This window comes from Scyliorhinus canicula, chromosome 1 (assembly GCF_902713615.1).
Source record: "Scyliorhinus canicula chromosome 1, sScyCan1.1, whole genome shotgun sequence".
Classification (NCBI taxonomy): Eukaryota; Metazoa; Chordata; class Chondrichthyes; order Carcharhiniformes; family Scyliorhinidae; genus Scyliorhinus; species Scyliorhinus canicula.
The window spans coordinates 288,481,652-288,501,243 of NC_052146.1; the positions used below are offsets into that span (position 1 = coordinate 288,481,652).

Sequence of the window (19,592 nt, forward strand, 5' to 3'; positions counted from 1 at the left end):
TACCCACTGCATGCTTTTATCCAGGTAGCTGAAGAACCAACCGAAGGGAGGAGAAGGCTCTATGATGCCCGCTTTCCAGTTTCCAACTGGCCCTGCATATTTCCTCCTTGTTCCTCTGTGGAAGGAACCGATGGAAAAAAACTGAGGGAAAAATGCTGCCTAATTCGGGACAATTTCCCTGGCCCGGGATCTTCAGTTGGGACCTGTTTTTTGCTCAGCACACGTCAACTCACTTGGTGTTCCAACATCCGAAAACAAGCCGGTCCTGAGATAGGCTAGCTGGAGCTTTTGGATTGGGGACCTACCTGCACCCCACCCAATTACAACCCGTGGAAACGGCGGAGATCTTGTGCAGCCGCCTTGTTGTCATTCACTGGAGATGTGCTAATCCCACTCATGGGGCCTCCTTGAAGTTTGGGTCAAATTTTTTTTTTGGTTTAAAAGCTGGCTTTGCTCACTCTTAAGCAGAAATAGAGCAGAGAGTTGCGTAGATTCGGAATAAAAACAAAAAGTGCTGGTAATACTGTACTCAGAAGGTCTAGCAGCGTCCACGAAGGGAAAAACAAAGAGTGTGGGGACGATGTACTGCATCGGCAGCTTTTTGCTGTTGAATCAGGTGAAGCAAGCCGTGTTGGCACCACGGGCATAGTTTAATGATGTAATAGTTGGAAGGGGAAGGGAGGTAAGTGCACGAGGGAGGAAAGAATAGAAGGATATGTCGACTTGAGGGTAAGGAAGGAGACTTTGTACGGAGCCAAGTTTCTGTGCTGAAATACTACATAACACAATGTTCTGTCATGTGACGCATCGGGATGAATTTGGGATATTGTGTTTGCAGCCCAGCACCCCTACCACCCCAAACAAACACGTGGCACTTGTAGATTGGGCACCCGGACTGACACCCAAGCCAGATCCAATTGTCATCAATAAACATATCCGCAAGATGGTCGATGTAAGTATATTTAAAAGAAAAGCGTTTCAGGGAAGCTTTTGTGCTTGGTATCAGTTTAAGTGTAAGTTTATGTCTAAATTTCACAGTGTCAGTTGTGGAAATTACTGATGTCCAGCCGAATCGGAGGCAAACGCACAATTTATTTCCGACGATCTGAAGCAGATCGACACCCCTGCTCCAAGCCAGCTGGAATATTTTTCAGGGCAGTGACATGATTTAGTCTCCCAGATTCCTGGAGGTGCTGGTACATGCTGTAGTATCGCTCGGCCTTTGCCAGAAGCCCTCTAGGGGTTTACCTGTGTGTGAGCCAAGACGAGCAGAGTAGCACATGTCTGAGCCTGATCCATTCTCACACGAGATGAACAACACCAACTTGCATTTACGTAGCTTTTTATAAGTAAAGTCCCCAAGGCACTTCACAAGAACATAATCAAGCAAAGGTTGACACCGACCCATGTCAGGGGAGACATTAGGACTAGACAGCCAATGTAGACCCGAAGGGCCGAATGGCCTCCTTCTGTACTGCAAAGGTTATGTGATTCTGAGATCAAACCCTTGGTCAAATAGGTAGTTGTGGGGAGTGTGTGAAAGGTGGAGATTGTGCTAGAGGGAGGCAGAGAGGGAATTTCAGAGCTTGGGGCCTTGGTCACTTGCCCTTCTTGCTACATCAGTGGTTTTTGATCAAGAGTGGAAACCTTTTGCTAATTTCTCTCCCCCCCCCACCCCACACCCCTCCCAACAGCCCCCCCCCCCACCACCTCCTATCCCTCTTAATAGCCCAAAGGATGATGTGATGAATTATAAGACCCAACTGACATGGCAAAGACTTGATATCAATATGCACATTTCTGCAACTGGCTTGATAAAAAGATTAGAGGCTAGACGTTTGTGACACTGCGCCCCTTTTACGGGTGCAGTAAGGATGCAGAAGCATCCAATATGGCAGACTGGAGGTGTTCCATCTACCTCACCACTGCTGGTAATTTCCCTTTCTCAGTTAACCACCCTTGTATGATCCACCCATGCCACCGGCAGTGACCCAAATTCTAATGGTCTTCATCAGTGGGCTGCACAGTCGATCTCTGCGGCTTGTCAGTAGGTGAGGCTCGAGACCCAATGTTGGGGGGACATCAGGCCTTCCTGTTCCAGGGCAGGCACAGTAAGAAGTCTTACATCACCAGGTTAAAGTCCAAACAGGTTGGTTTCGAATCACTAGCTTTCGGAAAGCAGCTCCTTCATCAGGTGAGTGAAGATTCCCCCCAGCCATGTTAGATACCACCTTCAAAAGATGGAGGCAGGACGGGGGCACACTGACGGTCGGGGACTTCTACGTAGGGCGCAGACTGGCGACACTGGACGAACTGACGAGGAAGTGGAAACTATTAAGAGGACAGGAATTGAGACACCTCCATATAAAGCACTTCCTCCGCAAAGAGACAGGAGGGTACCCCGGGGCCCCAGAAAGCACACTACTAGAGGACATGATAGGCACAAGCAGCGAGAAGGGGGGGCTATGTGGGAAAATATACGGACAGCTACTGGACAGAGCCCGAACACCACTGGACGGGACCAGACAAAAAAGAGGGGGGAAAAACTGGGGACAGAGGTAGGATGGGGACTCTGAAGTGAAGCACTGAGCAGGGTGAGCTCCTCCTCCTCCTGGGCAAGGCTAAGCCTAATGCAGCTCAAAGTGGTGCACAGAGCGCACCTGACCAGAACCCGAATGAGCAGGTTCTTCCCGCAGGTGGAGGACAAATGTGAACGGTGCCAGAGGGGCCCGGCCAACCACACCCACATGTTTTGGGCTTGCCCCAAGCTTGCTGGTTTTGGACAGCCTGCTCCAAGGCAATGTCCAAAGTTGTGGGGGTGAAGCCATGCCCAATCGTGGCAATCTTCAGGGTATCGGAGCAGCCAGAGCTACACATGGGGAAGGGGGCCAACGCCCTTGCTTTCGCTTCCCTAATCGCACGCTGGACAATCCTGATCGGCTGGCGATCGTAGCACCGCCCAAAGCTGCAGACTGGCTCGCTGACCTCTCGGAATTTCTCCACCTGGAGAAGATTAAGTACGCCATCCGAGGGTCAGAGGAAGGCTTCCTGGATACTTGAGGGCAGTTTGTCGGCCTGTTCCAAAACCTGTTCGAGGCCAGCAACGAGGAGTAAGCCAGGGGGAAAAAACCCAAAAAGATGAAGAAGCAAAGGACTGCGCAACCTGGGGAGGGGGAGAAAAATGGGGAAACCACAAGAGAAGAGGAAGGGGAGGTGGAAGGGGGGCATGTCATAGACCGATCCAGAGGGCAGAAAAATGTACGTACAGTTAGTCAAATGAAGGACAAAACAAACCTCTCTGTAAAATAAAGCAAATTTGCGCGGGCAAGAAAAATGTAATGTATATAAGTAACAACTGTTTATAAATATGAGAAAAGCCAATAAAAAGATTTTTTAAAAAGAGGTGTGAATTGCCTCAAGCCAGGACAGTTGGTAAGATTTCGCAAATCCAGGACAGTTGGGTAAGGGGTCTCCAAGGCATGCATTGTCAAAGTCCGTGAAGGGACTCGGGTGGGCCGCGGGCGGGTTTCGGGAGGGTCACGGAGCTGTCCATCGCGGCACTCATGATCGCGCAAATCTGCGCGTAACAGCCGGCTTTTAATAACGCCGGCTGCATTGGCCTTCAAAATGGCTACGAACATATGAAAACATGCGGCTGCACTGCGCATACGTGCCCACGCATCGGTGCACATGGCGCAAAGTTTTGCGCATGTGCACCGATGAGCGGGCACGCATGCGCAGTGCGGCCGCATTTTTTTAATATGGTCGCAGCCTTTTTTTTTTACAAGTTCGGGGGAGTTTTTATTTGATAAAATTTTACAGGAAAAAAATTCAGAAACTGAAAATGTTTTCATCCTCTAGAAATGAGAGGTTCACCACATTTCACCTCAACATTACAAGGTAAGAGAAAATGGTGGGCCGTGCATGTCAGCCGGCGTGAGCCGCGAAGGTCGGCTGGGTTGGGTCCCGAAGGTCGGCTGGTTGGTTAAAATGGGTCCCTGGAAAAAACGTTTGATAAACACTGCTGCAAGGCGGCCTTCAGTACACGCGACAATGCCAAATTGCCGAGCAGAAACTGATAGCCAGGTTCCACACACATTAGTACGGCCTGAACCGCGAGCTTGGATTCCCGTCTCATTACATTCACCCCCCCCACCATCTGGCCTGGGTTTGCAAAATCTTACCAACTGTCCTGGCTTGAGACAATTCACAACTCTTTAACTTTGATGATCCTTCTCTCCAGTTGCACCATCTGGACATGTAAAGATTTAATCAACGTATCATCTTGCATCATTGACTTTGTCTATATATGTGTTTGTGGAACCCGCCTCTTCAATCACCTCATGAAGAAGCTGCGTTCCGAAAGGTAGTGATTCGAATTAACCTGTTGGACTTTAACATGGTGTAACATCCGAGACCAACGCCAGCATCCCCACATCGTGTTCCAGAGTAGGCATCAAATGTGCCTAGTTCATGTCAGCTGGAACAAACCAATTTCTAGGCCACTCTGTGTTAGAGAAGGAGAATAGCATCTTTTATATATCTGAGAAGCAGGCAGATTTTTGTTTAAGGGAGACAGTGGCATAGTGGTCTTGTCACTGGACTTGTAATCCAGAGACCCTCTGGGGATCCAGGTTCAAATCCACTGCAGATTGTGAAATTTGAATTCAATACAAATCCGGAATTAAGACAAATGATGACCATGAAACCATTGCTGTAAATACTAATGTCCTTTAAGGAGGAAATCTGCCATCCTTACCTGGTCTGGCCTACATGTGACTCCAGATCCACAGCAATGTGGTTGATTCTTAACTGCCTCCTCAAGGACAATTAGGGATGGGCAATAAATGAACAAATAAATAAATAACACTAGACATTCTCAAGCTGGTTGTCTTATCTTGTTTCCATTTCAAGAGGGCTAGTGTAAACAGTGAGGCTTTTGCCATTTCCTGCAATCCATCCATTTTTGTTTTCCACAGAACTGATTGCCACCCTCTTGCAGTCCCTTCATATGCCACACGCTACTCGGTGAGTGGGCAGGTGGCCTACCCCACGGCCTCCTGCAATGTTACTGGGTGGCGATGAACAGGAAAGGAGATGGATTGTCTCATTTGATGCTTGGCCTGTTGTCTCTGATTTGGTAGAGTCCCTTCGCTGAATTATTGATTTCTCCTGATGGCCTCCCCTCAGACCGAACACCTGCTACGTGGAGAGCCCTCGAGGTGGATCTTGCGTTTCAGATCTGACCTGCCGCAGTGTCATTTTTTGAGTGAAATTTTAATTGGAATGAGCACAGAAATGTTGCCGGGGGTGCACTTTGATGCAGTGTAAAGGGCAGGATCAAACTTCACCAGTACATACCTTTGAGACTCCCTCTCAGACCAATCCCATAATGTCAAGCTTGCCCGCAAATGTTTTTATCAGCCATTTTATTGAGGAGCTGGTGCATTTTTACTGTGGTACTGTTTTACTATATTTGTTTGCTCTCGTCTCTGCTGAAAGCTTATTAGAGTTTTTAGTCTGTATTTAGGAACTATGACCACGATCACGATGGTTACATATCCCAAGAGAACTTTGAAAGCATAACCGCCAACTTCCCATTCCTGGATTCCTTCTGTGTGTTGGATAAAGATCAGTAAGTGCAAGAGCTGCGTAGGCAAATAGCCAAAATTATATTTTTCTTTGCTACTTTTTTTCCTTGTTTTAACTGTTCACGGTTCACGATGTGCTCATCCTTTTTACGCACCTTCGGTCCACAGTGGAAAGACTGTCCCTAACTATGGATCTTCTCCTGTACGACTCTCAATTCTCCCGCTCTCAACCAACCCCCATTGCAGGAGGGTTTCTCCATCTGTCCTGGCAAGATAGCAACTTATAGCCAGAAAAGGAAGACACTTTATTGAGCAGTCGTAAGATAGAAATTGTCCCCTGTTTCACAAGCCTCTCTTTTATTTTGTAATCGTTAAAGATCGGAAGAAGTCAACTGTTGAGGTTGAAGATAACAGCAATTACAAACAAACTCTTACCAGTTAAAGGTGTTTTGTAAACAATGAAATCGTCCATCTGAAAATTTACCATGTTGTTCTCTAGAGGGATTTGGTAACGTACTTGGTTATGTTACTGGACTGCTAAAGATGATAGAATCATAGAATTTACTGTGCAGAAGGAGGCCATTCGGCCCATCGAGTCTGCAGCGGCCCTTGGAAAGAGCACCCCACCCAAGCCCATGCCTCCACCCTATCCCCGTAACCCAGCAACCCCACCTACTCTTTTTTGGACACTAAAGGCAATTTAGCATGGCCAATCCACCTAACCTGCACATCTTTGGACTGTGGGAGGAAACCAGAGCACCCGGAGGAAACTCGGGTTTCCAGACACGGGGAGAACGTGCAAACTCTTCACAGACAGTGACCCGAGCCGGGAATCGAACCTGGGACCCTGGAGCTGTGAAGCAACTTAGGAAGGCTGACCTGTAGTTGCTGGATTGATCCCTCTCCCTTATCCTGACCTAAGGCATAATGTTTGGAAGCCGCTGGTCCCATAACTAAGAAGGATTTGAAGATTGGAACCAGAACCTCTGCCATTTTTCACCCTTACTTCTCTGAGCAATGTCAGGTGCGTCCAATTTGGACCAGGTGACTACTAATTTGGATGCTGCCAAACGTTCGAATCTCTCCTCCCTTTATCCGTTTCTATCCAATCCTATTTCACTATCACCTCTTCCTTGATAATGATTTCCATGCCGTCCACATGAATTGCCGCTCCGAATCTCATCCAATCGTCATTGTATACTCAACTATTTTCCAACAATGTTTCCCTTGGGGGGGAAGAAAGAGATCGGCATTATCACTTTGAATTGTGATTCCTGTCAGTAATATTTTCTATCACTTGGAAAATAGAGGTCACTGATGAGGCCACAATCAGGCTGATCCCTGGTTGCCTTCTAAGTGACAGAGGCCTGAACTGAGTGAATTATGAGTGGAATTGTACCCCCAATCCCCGTCGCCGGAGGGTTGGGGCTGGAAAATACAGGCAAGCCTTGAAAACTCCATTGACTTTGGCAACACTGGAAAATCCCACCGGGAAATTCAAATTCCACCACAGCAGTTTGAAAATTTCGATCAGTCCTTTTAGACAGAAGCTTCTATCAGAGACCATAAAGCTATCAGATTGTTGCAAAAATCTAACCAGTTCAACAGTATCCTTAAGGGAAGGAGTCCTTATCCACTCTGGCCTATGTGTGAGTCCAGTTGCAGTCTCTTAACTGGCCTCTGCAGTTCCACTCAAAAGGCAACGAGGGATTGATGCACAAAGACTTCCTTTCTTCATGCAAACATTAAATGGCCTGGAAGAGCAACAAAATAACATTTTAAACACCTGTCTTTGAGGGTCTCCCCCAGCCTTGGTCCCTGTCTATGGTGCTAGGTGGGCCTGATGTTGAACTCACTGCCACTTCCTGTTGGGGCCATTGAGTTAAAATTGCAGTTGGACCCCAATGACAGACAGCATCAGGAACTATCATGTAAATGTTAAAAATCATTCGAAACCTGGGCAGCAGGGTGGCGCAGTGGGTTAGCACTGTTGCCTCACAGCGCAGAGGTCCCAGGTTCGATCCCGGCCCTAAGTCACTATGGAGTTTGCACATTTTTCCCGATGTGTTTCGCCCCCACAACCCAAAGATGTGCAGGGTAGGTGGATTGGCCACGCTAAATTGCCCCTTAATTGGAAAAAATTAATTGGGTACGCTAAATTTATTATTTAAAAAAATCATTCGAAACATAAAATCAAAATACTGCGGGTGCTGGAAACCTGAAATAGAGACAGGAAATGCTGGACAAACTCAGTAGGTCTGGTCGCATTTGCAGAGAGAGAAACAGAGTTAACCATTCAAGTCCAGTATGATTCCACTTCAGTCACACGGACCTGAAACATTAACTCTATTTTCTCGCTCCACAGATGCTGCCAGACCTGCTGACCTTTCCAGAATTTCCTGTTATTATTTATTGTTATAAATGATCCTGTTAGCTTTCGGTGGGTGTCCTTGCTGCCTGTACAGAGACATAGACAAAAATTATAACCTCTCTGTTCCAAAGTGGGTAATTGCACCATTTTTAAGTGCCCCCCCATCTGATTTCTGCCAAAAAGGTGGGGTTAAAATCACACCCATGGTCACACCTAATGATCTGTGATGCAATTTAAGCTTACTGCTAAGAAGTGTTAAAGCCTTTTAAATAAGGCAGCCAGATTGTTCAATCACTAGTGGGTAAATGCATTTGTTGGTATCTTGTCAGACGATGTTTGCGCCATGGTAGTCAACTCTATGTTAAGCATCCCCAAGTGTTACTCAGTAGCTACACTCTGGCATGACAATCTCTGCTGCAATTGCTGCACATGAAGACAATGAGCTGAGATGGTGCACGATTCGCTGGCCTCTGTTTTCTCTTCTCAGCCAGCTGGGCTTTCACCTATTTCACCTTGCCTTTCCCCTTGTCCCTTCAAACAGTCCGCTTCCCGGGGTCATAGCCATCAGCAACGATTTCCCAATTGTCAGCGTCAGTACCCGCCACCTTCACATCTCGCTTGCAGGTGGCCTCATCACGGAGGTATGAACATCCAGTTGATCGTGACCTCATGGCCCGTTCACTGTCCAGAATGTCTTGAGTCATTGGCTGTCATCCCTGTCATGTGACACCGCACAATGCAATCATGAAGGGCTTAAGTTTTAGTCGGACCTTTGACCTCTGTAACTCGGATTTGAATCTAGCTGAAACTTTCTCCGGCTGTTGGCTGCAAGGTACCTAAATGGAAAGTCTTGATGCAATCCAGTAGTATTGATCCACAGCAAAACTGGCTGCTAACTTTCCCCCGATTAAGACAAAATTGGGCTTCCTGTTCCAAGTGGCCTGTGATGCTGTGAAATAGAAAATATTACTCTGGAGTTTGTTTGAGGATAATGAGGATGAAGCTTTTGACGTGGTGTCGATGGACTTCCAGAAGGCATTTGATACGGTGCCACACGACAGACTTGTGAGCAAAGTTATAGCTCATGGGATAGAAGAGACAGTAGCAACACGGATACGGAAGTGGCTGAGTGACAGGAAACGGAGAGTAGTGGTTCATGGATGTTTTTCGGAGTGGGGGTAGATTTGTTGCCGAGTGCTGCAGGTGTCGGTGTTAGGACCCTTTCTTTTCCTGACATGTGATAATTAGCGAAAGAAGCAGTGGAGACACGCGGAGAAAGTTTTCCATGCGCGATTGGTTAGGACCGGGAATGAGTTCCCACAGAGTATGATGGAGGCAGGTTCGATCAAGGCACTCAAGAGGGAATTGTATTAGGGCAGCACGGTGGCACAGTGGTTAGCATTGCTGCCTACGGCGCTGAGGACCCGGGTTCGAATCCCGGCCCTGGGTCACTGTCCATGTGGAGTTTGCACATTCTTCCCGTGTCTGCGTGGGTTTCACCCCCACAACCCAAAGATGTGCATTGTAGGTAGATTGGCCACTCTAAATTGCCCCTTAATTGGAAATAATAATTGGGTACTCTAAATTTTAAAAAAGAGGGAGTTGGATTATTATCCGAAAAAGCACAATGCCCAGGTTTACGGGGAGAAGGTGGGGTTGCATTGCACATTCAGAGAGCAAGCACAGCTACACTGGGCAGTATGGCTTCCTTCTGTGCTGTACCCATTCTGTGGTAGTTATTTGTGGAAATTGTATTTACAAATTGATAGCGTTCTTTTATGTTTTTTTCTCTTCATTTTATTTATGTCCAGTTAATTTAAGTCATCTCCTTCCTTTGAGTTATTTTTGGTTTTCCAGGATTTGCACCATGATTAAAGATGTACTTTTTTCCCCCTTTTTGTAGGGATGGTAGGATCAGTAAAGATGAAATGATGGCCTATTTCCTGCGGGCCAATTCTCAACTGCAGTGCAAAATGGGACAGGGCTTTATTCACAACTTTCAAGAGATGACATACCTCAAACCCACCTTTTGTGTGCACTGCGCAGGATTTGTAAGTATTCCCAGTGACACTGCCCCAAACACAGAATGACCAGTGGAATAGCCTCCCTGTTCCTTCTTCAACCAGGAAATTTTCTTTGACTGTTTAATTTCCTGAAAGGAATTTGCAATGTTAATCGGCCATCACAAATCTGCACTGGGAAGTGTGGAGAAATCTAGGTCCAAACTCCAACCTGCCATATCTGGGAAGTCCTATGTAACCAGGCCAAATGAAGACAGGGAAAGGTCCACACTGGACCTCAGGGACGAGTGTGGGGCATCACAAAAATGAGGAAATGCTTGCAAGGCTGGCTGTCTTTCTATCATTTCCATCGTCCATGGTTGGCTTTGAGATATCATCTACTGACATTCATTTCTGGGCTATGGGTCATGAACCAACCTCAATGACATTCCCCTATTGACCTGCGGCTGCTTTGAGGCCAGCTAGGGCTGGGCCTTCACTGTCCCCTTAAGATTAGACTGTGATGTTGGTCTGTAATCCTGGCCTGGCTCAATTCCACAGGTTTCCCGAAGGAGTTAAATGAGGAAAGCAGGAAAAACGGGCCGTCAATTAGATTTCTGAGCATCTAACGCAATGTAAAAAGCTGAGAATCACGAGGGCAGGGCTGGTACCAACTCTGCCTTGGACAAAATAGGAATCAAACCTATAGGGGTGGCACAGTGGTTAGCATTGCTGCCTCACAGCACCAGGGACCCGGGTTCAATGCTGGCCTTGCGTGACTGTGTGGAGTTTGCGCGTTCTCCCCCTGTCTGAATGGGTTTCCTCCAGGTGCTCCGGTTTCTTCCCATAGTCCAAAGATGTGCAATTCAGGTGGATTGGCCATGCTAAATTGCCCCATAATGTCCAGGGATGTACAGGTTAGGTGGGGTTTTGGGGTTACCGGGATGAGGTGGGGAAGTAGGCCTAGATAGGGTGCTCTTTCAGAGGGTTGGTGCAGGCTCGATGGGCCGAATGGCCTCCTTCTGCACTGTAGGAATTCTATGACTCGAAAGCATGCTGTTGGTGTTATTCTGAACCACCAAGCCATTTGAGTTAACTGGCACCCCCATTCAATCTTCTATACTCCTTAAACATGGCATTTGACATACCGTCAAATTCATTGTAAGGAGAATATTTTTAAAACGCAGAGGATGCTTCAGCAATCCTTACTGTGCGGTGGTGGGGGGAGGTTAACCAGAAATAACCAACCACCATTTTGAAAATAAAGCTTGGAAGAGATAATTTGAAAAATGAAGAGTTAGAAACATCGAATCGTTAGCGGACTGAAGGAGGCCATTCAGCCCATTGTGTCCAGGCCACAGTTAATCCCACTCCCCCGCCCTTTACCCGTGGCTCAGTAATTAATCTCCCTTCAGGTGCTTGTCCAATTACTTTTCAAACGCCACAATTGAATCTGGCTGCACCACACTCTCAAGCGGGGCATTTTGGATACTAACCACTCGCTGCGATTTGAAACAAAAGAAAACATATTTTCCTCATGTTGCTATTGATTCTTTTGCTAAACCCGTTGGTTCTCAACCCTTCAGCCAATGGCAGTGGTTTCTTCCCATCTACCCTGGCTGGAACCCTCATGATTTTGAACACCTCTACCAAATCTCCTCTCAACCTTCTCTGAGGAGAATGTCCCCAGCTTCTCCACTCTATTCGTGAAACTGAAGTCTCACCTTGTTTGATTATACCTAGTGTTAGTTATTTGTCATAAGCCGGCTTCTACCAATGCTGCTCTGAACTGGAAACCATGTGAAAATGGCTTGAAAGGTAGCATTACCTCTGATTCTTTCCAACTGAGGAAGCACTGGGCTTCACTTGAAACCACCTCCTCCCCCTCCCCCCAACCCCCATCCCAATCTACGGGACTAACATTAGGAACTCTGTGATGCAGCGATCATTAAGCAAATGTGAATTTCCTGCACTGTCCCCTTAAGATTAGACTGTGGTGTTGGTCATTGAGCCATTGATCACTGGTCACATGTCCCTGAAGCAGGATGTATTAGATCAGTGTGTGGCACAAGCTGATAGGAGCTAAATTAGACCCTGCACGAGGGCTGGGATTCAAACCGCTCGCCTTTGCTTTAAAGGGACGCTGCCCCGGTCGAATGTTTACCATTTCCCTGTTTGTCAGAGGACATGCGAGCAGAATGTGTCCCACAACACGTTACAACGTCGTTGCATTGGTTGTTACTGACCAAATTGACTTGTTGCTATCGCACTCGGGACTCTTGGCCGGGCATTTCTAGTTTCAGCTGCTGTCTGCAACCCTCCACCACTGGCGAATGAGGCGAACAATAACCGAGCTGTTTTCATGGTGCATCATAATGGAAACAGCTGCGCTCAGGTATGAAACAGATAAGCAACTGGGATGTAAAATGTGGGCCAGCCATGTCCCCCTGCCTCGCCCAGCCCAACGTGGAGACTTCACGGAGATGAGTTTATCATTTAGAGTTTTTATTTAATCCATTGACCCCATTTAACTTTGCCCCGTTGAAAAAGAGAATTTTGAGAGCAGTGCAGCTTGGTGGCTGACACAGGTCTGAAATAATGATTGCCGTCTCTCTGTGGCAGGAAGGGTGTTGTGAACAGCTACATCCTGTTTGTTCTCTGCAACTGGCCCCTGTGCCTTCCTCCTTCATTACTTCACCTTCTTCCGATTTCCTTCCCAAATCACTGACGTTCTTTTGTTCTCTTTGCAGCTCTGGGGTCTAATCAAACAGGGATACAAGTGTAAAGGTAAATAAGAACTTGCCCTTTGTTCCAGGCACCTATTGTGTTACAGTAGGCAAAGGAAGTTTTATGGATACAGAGCTAAGGGGTCTTTCAATTCAGGCCTCAGAAACCAGCCTGCTAATGCTGAACGAAAAGTCAAAATTGTTACTGCACATGCTGTCAATTTCTGGGGACCCTTTCATTTCTGTGAAAGGTAAAGGGGGACATGGTCATACCACCTTTTCTCTTTCATGGGATGTGGGCATCTTTGGTAAGGCCAACATTTGTTGCCCATCCACTTACTGCCCTCAAGAAGATGATGGTGAGCACAGCAGCACAGTGATTAGTACTGTTACTTCACAGCTCCAGGGTCCCAGGTTCGATTCCCGGCTTGGGTCACTGTCTGTGTGGAATTTGCACGTTCTCCCCGTGTGTGCGTGGGTTTCCTCCGGGTTCCCTCCTCCCACAGTCCAAAAATGTGCAGGTTAGGTGGATTGGCCATGCTAAATTGCCCTTTGTGTCCAAAAAGATTAGGTGGGATTACTGGGTTACAGGGATAGGGTGGAGGTGTGGGCTTAAGTGAGGTGCTCTTTCCAAGGGCCGGTGCAGACTCGATGGGCCGAATGGCCTCCTTCTGCACTGTAAATTCTATGATTCTATGAGCCACTTCCTCAGAACTGCAGCAGTCTATCTGGGGTATGTACACCCAGAATGTTGTTGAGAGAGTTCCAGGCGGCACGGTGGCACTGCTGTCTCACAGCTCCAGGAACCCTGGTCCGATTCTGGCCTTGGGTGGAGTTGGCACGTTCTCCCTGTGTCTGCGTGGGTTTCCACCAGGTGCTCTGATTTCCTCCCACAGTCCAAAGATGCGTAGGTTAGGTGGATTGACCGTGCTAAATTGCCCCTTAGTGTCCAATGTTTAGATGGGGTTATGGAGTTACAGGGATAGGGCGAGGGAGTGGGCCTAGATGGGGTGTTCTTTTGGAGGGTTGGTGCAGACCCGATGGGCTAAATGGCCTCCCTCTGCACTGTAAGGTTTCTATGATTCTACTTTGATCCATTGACAGTGAAGGAACGTTGATAGGATTGCAAGTCCTGATGGTCTGCGACTTGGATCAGAACTTGCAGGTGTTCCTGTTCAGCAGCTGCTCCTGCCCTGCTGGGCAGTAGTGTTTGCTGCTTTAGAAAGTGCCATTGAAGGAGGCTTGGCGAGTTGTTGCAGCACATATTGTAGGTGGTATAATGGCAATTTACCAGATTAATGAAACAGCAAAGAGCGCCTGTGATGTTGTTGGCACCACTGACCGCAGTACTTGCTGGTTTCCCTCTATGTAAAAATTCCAATTTGACAGCAGTCTTTTGACTGCAAACATCAAAGTAAAAGATACCTACTGTGGCTCAGGCTTCACCTCCACCAGCTGAGCTGCAGAACAGGCCCTTCAGACGAGAAATGAAGGAGAAGGAAAGGCTTGCTAATCACCAGTCCTCACCCTCCCCACGAAAGGAAGATGTGCCAGTTGTTGGATTATCTCAGTAAAGTTGTTAAACTGATCTTTCTATTGCCACGTGACACGTGGGGCCCCAGTATTTACAGGGAGGGTGTGAGGGAGGCTGAACTGGCTGCAGGACTCTGTAAGGCTGGTGATGCCGAACTTAATGGCAGTGCCTCATTAACAATTTTGAGCTGCACTTCCTGTCGGTTGTGAGTGGGCTGATCATGGAAGTGGGATTTCATACGGAGACTGTTGACGATATTGCAACAAAAATGTTTCCCGTTATCCCGGTACTCGTGGGCAATGGCAGAAAAAAGAGACCATGTTCAGCTTGTGAAAAGCTTAGTAATTATCAATGCCTCTTTGAATGAGCAGCATTGGCCCTTCCCGACCATTTCCTCTGTGCTACTCAAAGAACGCTACTTGGACACTGCCATTGTACGTCGAATTGAGGCAGGCCGTGTTGTCAGAGGAAGCATTGATGTTGTCCCATGGCCGCAGGATGTAAACCAGTTGCTGCACTTTGGCGTGCCCATCACAATGGCATGTCTTTGCGTGAATGTCCACACCCATTGATGGAAAGGAATTGCGAGGCACCATGGTGCCCACGTGCCCACCCATTGCCCTAACAAAGATACCGTCAAACCGAACCTAAATCTTTTATTTAGGCAGTGATGTTGTGGAGGTTAAAGGATTCGATGTAATTGATTTTGCCCTTGGATTGGAAAAAGGGGAAATAGCCGACCACACTAATGGTTCATCATAGTTATTTAACAATGGGGGTTGGAGGGGGGATTGTAACTTCACGTCAGTAATTCTGACCCAAGAGCTGAGCAAACTTGCATTGGGCTCCTGTGAGGACAGTGCCAGCCACTCTGTGTAACTCTTACCTTTCCCTCTGCGCAGACTGTGGTGTAAATTGCCATAAGCAATGCCGGGACCTGTTAGTGTCAGCATGCCAGAAGCTTCGCAAGAGCACCTCCCTGGAGAGCACTTCGCCACCTCCACACACTCATGGCTCCCTGCCCAGCAGCCCTGCCACACTCTCCTGTGGAAACGGTAAGAATGCTGATCTGATTCTTGGAACGTTAGATTGGGAATATTTTGAAAGGTGTGCTCATTCCCCTGTCTCATTCCCCTTTTCAGTGGCCCATAGAGTTTTACTCTGCTGACTTCCGCTTGTGACCATGGAGTGATTGGTCACATAAAGGGTTGTTTCTGTTCAAAGTCACAGAGAAGGGCTCTTTCTACCCAGATCCGGGTGGAACTTTGATGCAAAGGCGCAGGTGAACGTTGAAGGAGTAGTTTACCCCATGGAATGGTATGTCTTCTGATCACCGGACCCGGCAGAAAACAGAGAGAGGTTTGGCTGGAAAGTTGAAACGGTCTTGTGCTTCACAGACAGTCTCTTCCAGCATGCAGGCGGGGGAGGGGAAAGCTGTAAGGCCCCAGATACAGGAACTGATGACATTTACCAAGGAGGAATTCCATAAACAGAGGAAAGAAATGCACGAGGATCATGCAAAGGCCATTGCAGAAACTGTGGCACCCCTGAAGAGTACTTTGGAGTGGATGGAGAGGTGTTTGGAGGTGCAGGGGTCACAGATTTTGGGGATTGAAGGAGTGATCTCGGACCACAGCAATCGTGTGGTGCCTCTGGAGGCACAGGTGGGGCTCCTAGGAGATCTTTGTAAAACGCTGAGGGCAAAGGTGGAGAAGCAGGAGAATACCTCGAGAAGGCAGAATCTGCGAATAGTGGGCCTTCCTGAAGGAGTGGAAGGTGTGAGTACCTCGAGGTATGTCTCGAAGATGCTGGAGGGGCTGGTGGCAGAAGGGGTGCGAGATAAGGCCCCTGATGTGGACCGAGCGCATAGGTCCCTGAGGCAGAAGCCTAGAGCTGGGGAGCCGCCGTGGGCAGTGATCGTGAGACTCCATAAAATTGTGGAGAAAGAGAAAATTCTACGGTGGGCCAGGGAGAAGCATAGCTGCGACTGGGAGGGAAATAACGTCCAGATTTATCAGGACATCGGAGCCAAGTTGGCAAAACAGCGGGCAGGTTTCAACAAGGCCAAGGCGGTGCTGTACCGACGGCAGATCAGGTTTGGGGTGCTCTACCCGGTGAAATTATGGGTGATGTTCGGAGGCTGGGGGTATTATTTCGAGACCCCAGAAGTGGCCGAAGACTTCATTAAGGAGCATAAACTGGGGGAGAACTGAGTGGACAATGCTTGGGAACCGGGGTGCTGGCACTATGCAATGGTCGGGAGTACGTTTGAAGTGAGTGTAGGGATTGGGGGATTTTCGCCTTTTTTTGAGGGGGGAGTGGTTTCTGTTCAATGTTGAGATTGTAAGGAGTTGTAGGGGTGAAAGGTTTATGTGGGGATGGATGTTCTTCCCCCCCTCCTGTTTTATGGGACTGTTTGTGTTTAACATCTGTTTGTTTGCTTTTGGAGAAGGCTACCTGGAGTTCAGGAGAAGTCCTTGTTTGGGTGGGGGAGGGTAAGGCCAGTAGGAGGCCTTCTTCTTTGAGCTGAGGAGTGGGGGGGAGGGGGAGGTCATTAGGATGAGCCTTTGGGCAGCGGCAGCCGCACTAGCAGGTTATGCTGGTGAACGGAAGTGAGGTGGTGGGGAAGAAGGCCAAGAGGGGTGACCGAGGGGAGGGGGGGGAAAGGGGAAGTGTGGGGGGGGGGGGGAAGGGGAAAAGCGGGGGGGGGGGGGTTTCTGCGATGCGGCAGGGGGTGAGAGATGACATGGTCAAGGGCGAAGAAAGGAGTCACCAGGGATGGGCTAGGTACAGAGTGGAATTAAAGGGGCAGGAGTTTAGTGGGGAAGATGACGGACGGTAGAGGGGATTGGAGGCGCAAGCGTACCCACCGTGGAGGGATTGGCGAGGAGGAAAAAGTTGCAGGGGCAATTTGACAGGCTGACAACGGGGAGGGCGGTAGGGCAACTGCGTAGGGCAAGAGGGGTGGAATACGAGAATGGGGAGAAGGCGAGCCGCATGCTGGCGCACCAGCTGCGGAGGCAGGCTGCATCCAGGGAAATATTGAAGATACAGACTGGGGCTGGGGATGTGGTGTCAGAGCCGGGGAAGATAAATGAGGCATTTCGAGAGTATTACCAGGGACTTTATGAGGCAGACCCAGGAGGAGAGGAGAGGGACATGGGGCGGTTTCTGGACGAGCTGGAATTTCCCCAGGTAGAGGAAGCAAAGAGGCAGGCGTTGGAGGAGCCCCTGGGGCTGAGGGAGGTGCTGGATAGTATCAGGGGTATGAAGTCGGGGAAGGCACCTGGGCTGGATGGGTACCCGGCGGAATTTTATAAGGAATTTGTGGCGGATCTGGCAGCACATCTGTTGGGGGTGTTTAATGAAGCACTGGAAGAGGGGGAGTTGCCGGAGACGATGAAGCAGGCAGTAATCACACTAATCCCCAAAAAAGGGAAGGATCCGGTGGAATGTGGGTTGTATAGACCCATATCACTATTGAACATGGATGTGAAAGTATTGGCTAAGTTGTTGGTGGGGAGGATGGAGGATTTTGTCCCGGGGGTGGTTGCAGAAGATCAAACAGGCTTCCTGAAGGACACGCAGCTGGGAGTAATATAAAACGGCTGTTGAATGTGGTGATGAATCCGTTGAGAGCTCTGGTACCGGAGGTGGTGGTGTCCATGGACGCGGAGAAAGCATTTGATCGAGTGGAGTGGCCGTACTTGTTCGGAGTTTTGGGAAGATTTGGGTTTGGGTCGAGATTTGTGGCATGGGTGCGGTTGCTGTATGTGGCACCAAGAGCGAGGGTGAGGACGAATGATATGAGCTCACGAAGCTTTGACTTACACAGGGGTACAAGGCAGGGGTGCCCGCTGTCGCCGCTGATGTTTGCGCTGGCCATAGAGCCATTGGCGATGGCTCTCAGGGGGTTGGCAGAGTGGCAGGGGATAATGAGAAGACAGAGGGAGCATCGGGTGTCGCTCTATGCCAATGCCCTCTTGCTGTATGTTTCGGGTCCATTGGAGAGTATGGGAAGGATTATAGGCCTGTTGGGGAGGTTTGGAGGGTTCTCGGGATACAAGCTGAATGTAGGGAAAAGTTAGGTATTCCCGGTGAATGAGCTGGCACAGCGGGCTAATTTTGGGGGGATGCCATTTACGGTAGCGAGGAATAGGTTTAGGTATTTGGGGATTCAGGTAGCGAGGGAATGGACGGGGCTCCATAAGTGGAACTTAGCGAAGCTGGTGGAGGAGGCCAGGGAGGATCTTAAGAGGTGGGATACACCGCACTTAACGTTAGCGGGGAGGGTCCAAGTGGTGAAAATGAATATTCTGCCGAAGTTCTTGTTTATCTTTCAGGCTCTCCCGATCTTTATACCAAAGGCCTTTTTTCGGAAAGTGGACACAATCATCTCTGACTTTGTATGGGCGGGGAAGGTGCCAAGGGTGGGGAGGACCCTGCTACAGAGGCAGAGGCAACAGGGGGGGTTGGCGTTGCCGAACTTGCATCATTATTATTGGGCGGCGAATGTGGACAAGGTGCAACGGTGGTGGGAAGGAGAAGGGGTAGAGTGGGTTAGGATGGAGGAGAAATTTTGTGAGGGGTCTAGTTTGAGGGCTATGGTGATGGCTGCGTTGCCAATGGCACCGAGTAGGTATTCAGGGAGCCCGGTGGTGCAATCCACGGTGAAGATATGGAATCAGCTAAGGAGGCATTTTAGGGTGGACGGGATGTCGGTGCTAACGCCGCTGTGCGAGAATCATGGGTTTGAGCCGGGGGGGGGGGGATGGATAGTGTATACAGGAGGTGGAGGGAAGTGGGGCTGGTCAAGGTGAGGGGTTTGTATTTGGAGGAAGGGTTCACCAGTCTGGCGGAGCTAAGGGAGAGGGTAGAGCTGCCGAGGGGGAGTGAGTTCAGGTATCTGCAGGTTAGGGACTTTGCACGAAAGGTGTGTAAGGGGTTCCCTAGATTGCCAGGATACACCCTGCTGGAGTGACTGCTGCTTCCTGATGTGGAAGGGGAGGGAAGAATTGGGGATATATATAAGTGGCTGGGGAGCAGGGAGGCGAGCGGGTGGTGAAGATCAAGGAGAAATGGGAAGCAGAGTTGGGAATGGAGATCAATTGGGGAGTATGGAGTGAGGTACTGCAAAGGGTAAACGGGACCTCCTCTTGTGCAAGGATGAGCCTGATACAGTTTAAGGTGGTGCACAGGGTGCATATGACTCAGACGAGAATGAGTGGGTGTGCACACTGCATGGGTTAATGTGGGTGTGCACACTGCACGGGTTAATGTGGGTGTGCACACTGTGGGGGTTAATGTGGGTGTGCACACTGCACGGGTTAATGTGGGTGTGCACAATGCACGGGTTAATATGGGTGTGCA

General features: G+C 48.9%; 1 protein-coding gene and 1 long non-coding RNA gene across 12 annotated transcripts in view; one reads left to right on the forward strand and one right to left on the reverse strand.

Moving 5' to 3' along the window:
• rasgrp3 (RAS guanyl releasing protein 3 (calcium and DAG-regulated)) overlaps positions 1 to 19,592 on the forward strand; it is a 207,509-nt gene that overhangs the window by 175,033 nt on the left and 12,884 nt on the right. For all 11 annotated transcript variants that reach the window (XR_005462702.1, XM_038814932.1, XM_038814924.1 and 8 more), the window contains 5 exons: positions 839 to 952; positions 5,520 to 5,635; positions 9,866 to 10,013; positions 12,713 to 12,749; positions 15,125 to 15,277. Coding sequence is in view for 10 of the 11 variants with exons in the window: in XM_038814932.1 (XP_038670860.1) it covers positions 839 to 952; positions 5,520 to 5,635; positions 9,866 to 10,013; positions 12,713 to 12,749; positions 15,125 to 15,277 (568 nt within the window). In the remaining variant the exon portion in view is untranslated. The remainder of the gene's footprint in view (positions 1 to 838; positions 953 to 5,519; positions 5,636 to 9,865; positions 10,014 to 12,712; positions 12,750 to 15,124; positions 15,278 to 19,592) is intronic.
• Positions 12,451 to 14,616, reverse strand: LOC119975275. Its single transcript, XR_005462703.1, has 2 exons — positions 14,118 to 14,616; positions 12,451 to 12,721 (listed from the first exon to the last, which is right to left on the reverse strand). It is a non-coding gene; the product is annotated as an uncharacterized LOC119975275 (long non-coding RNA).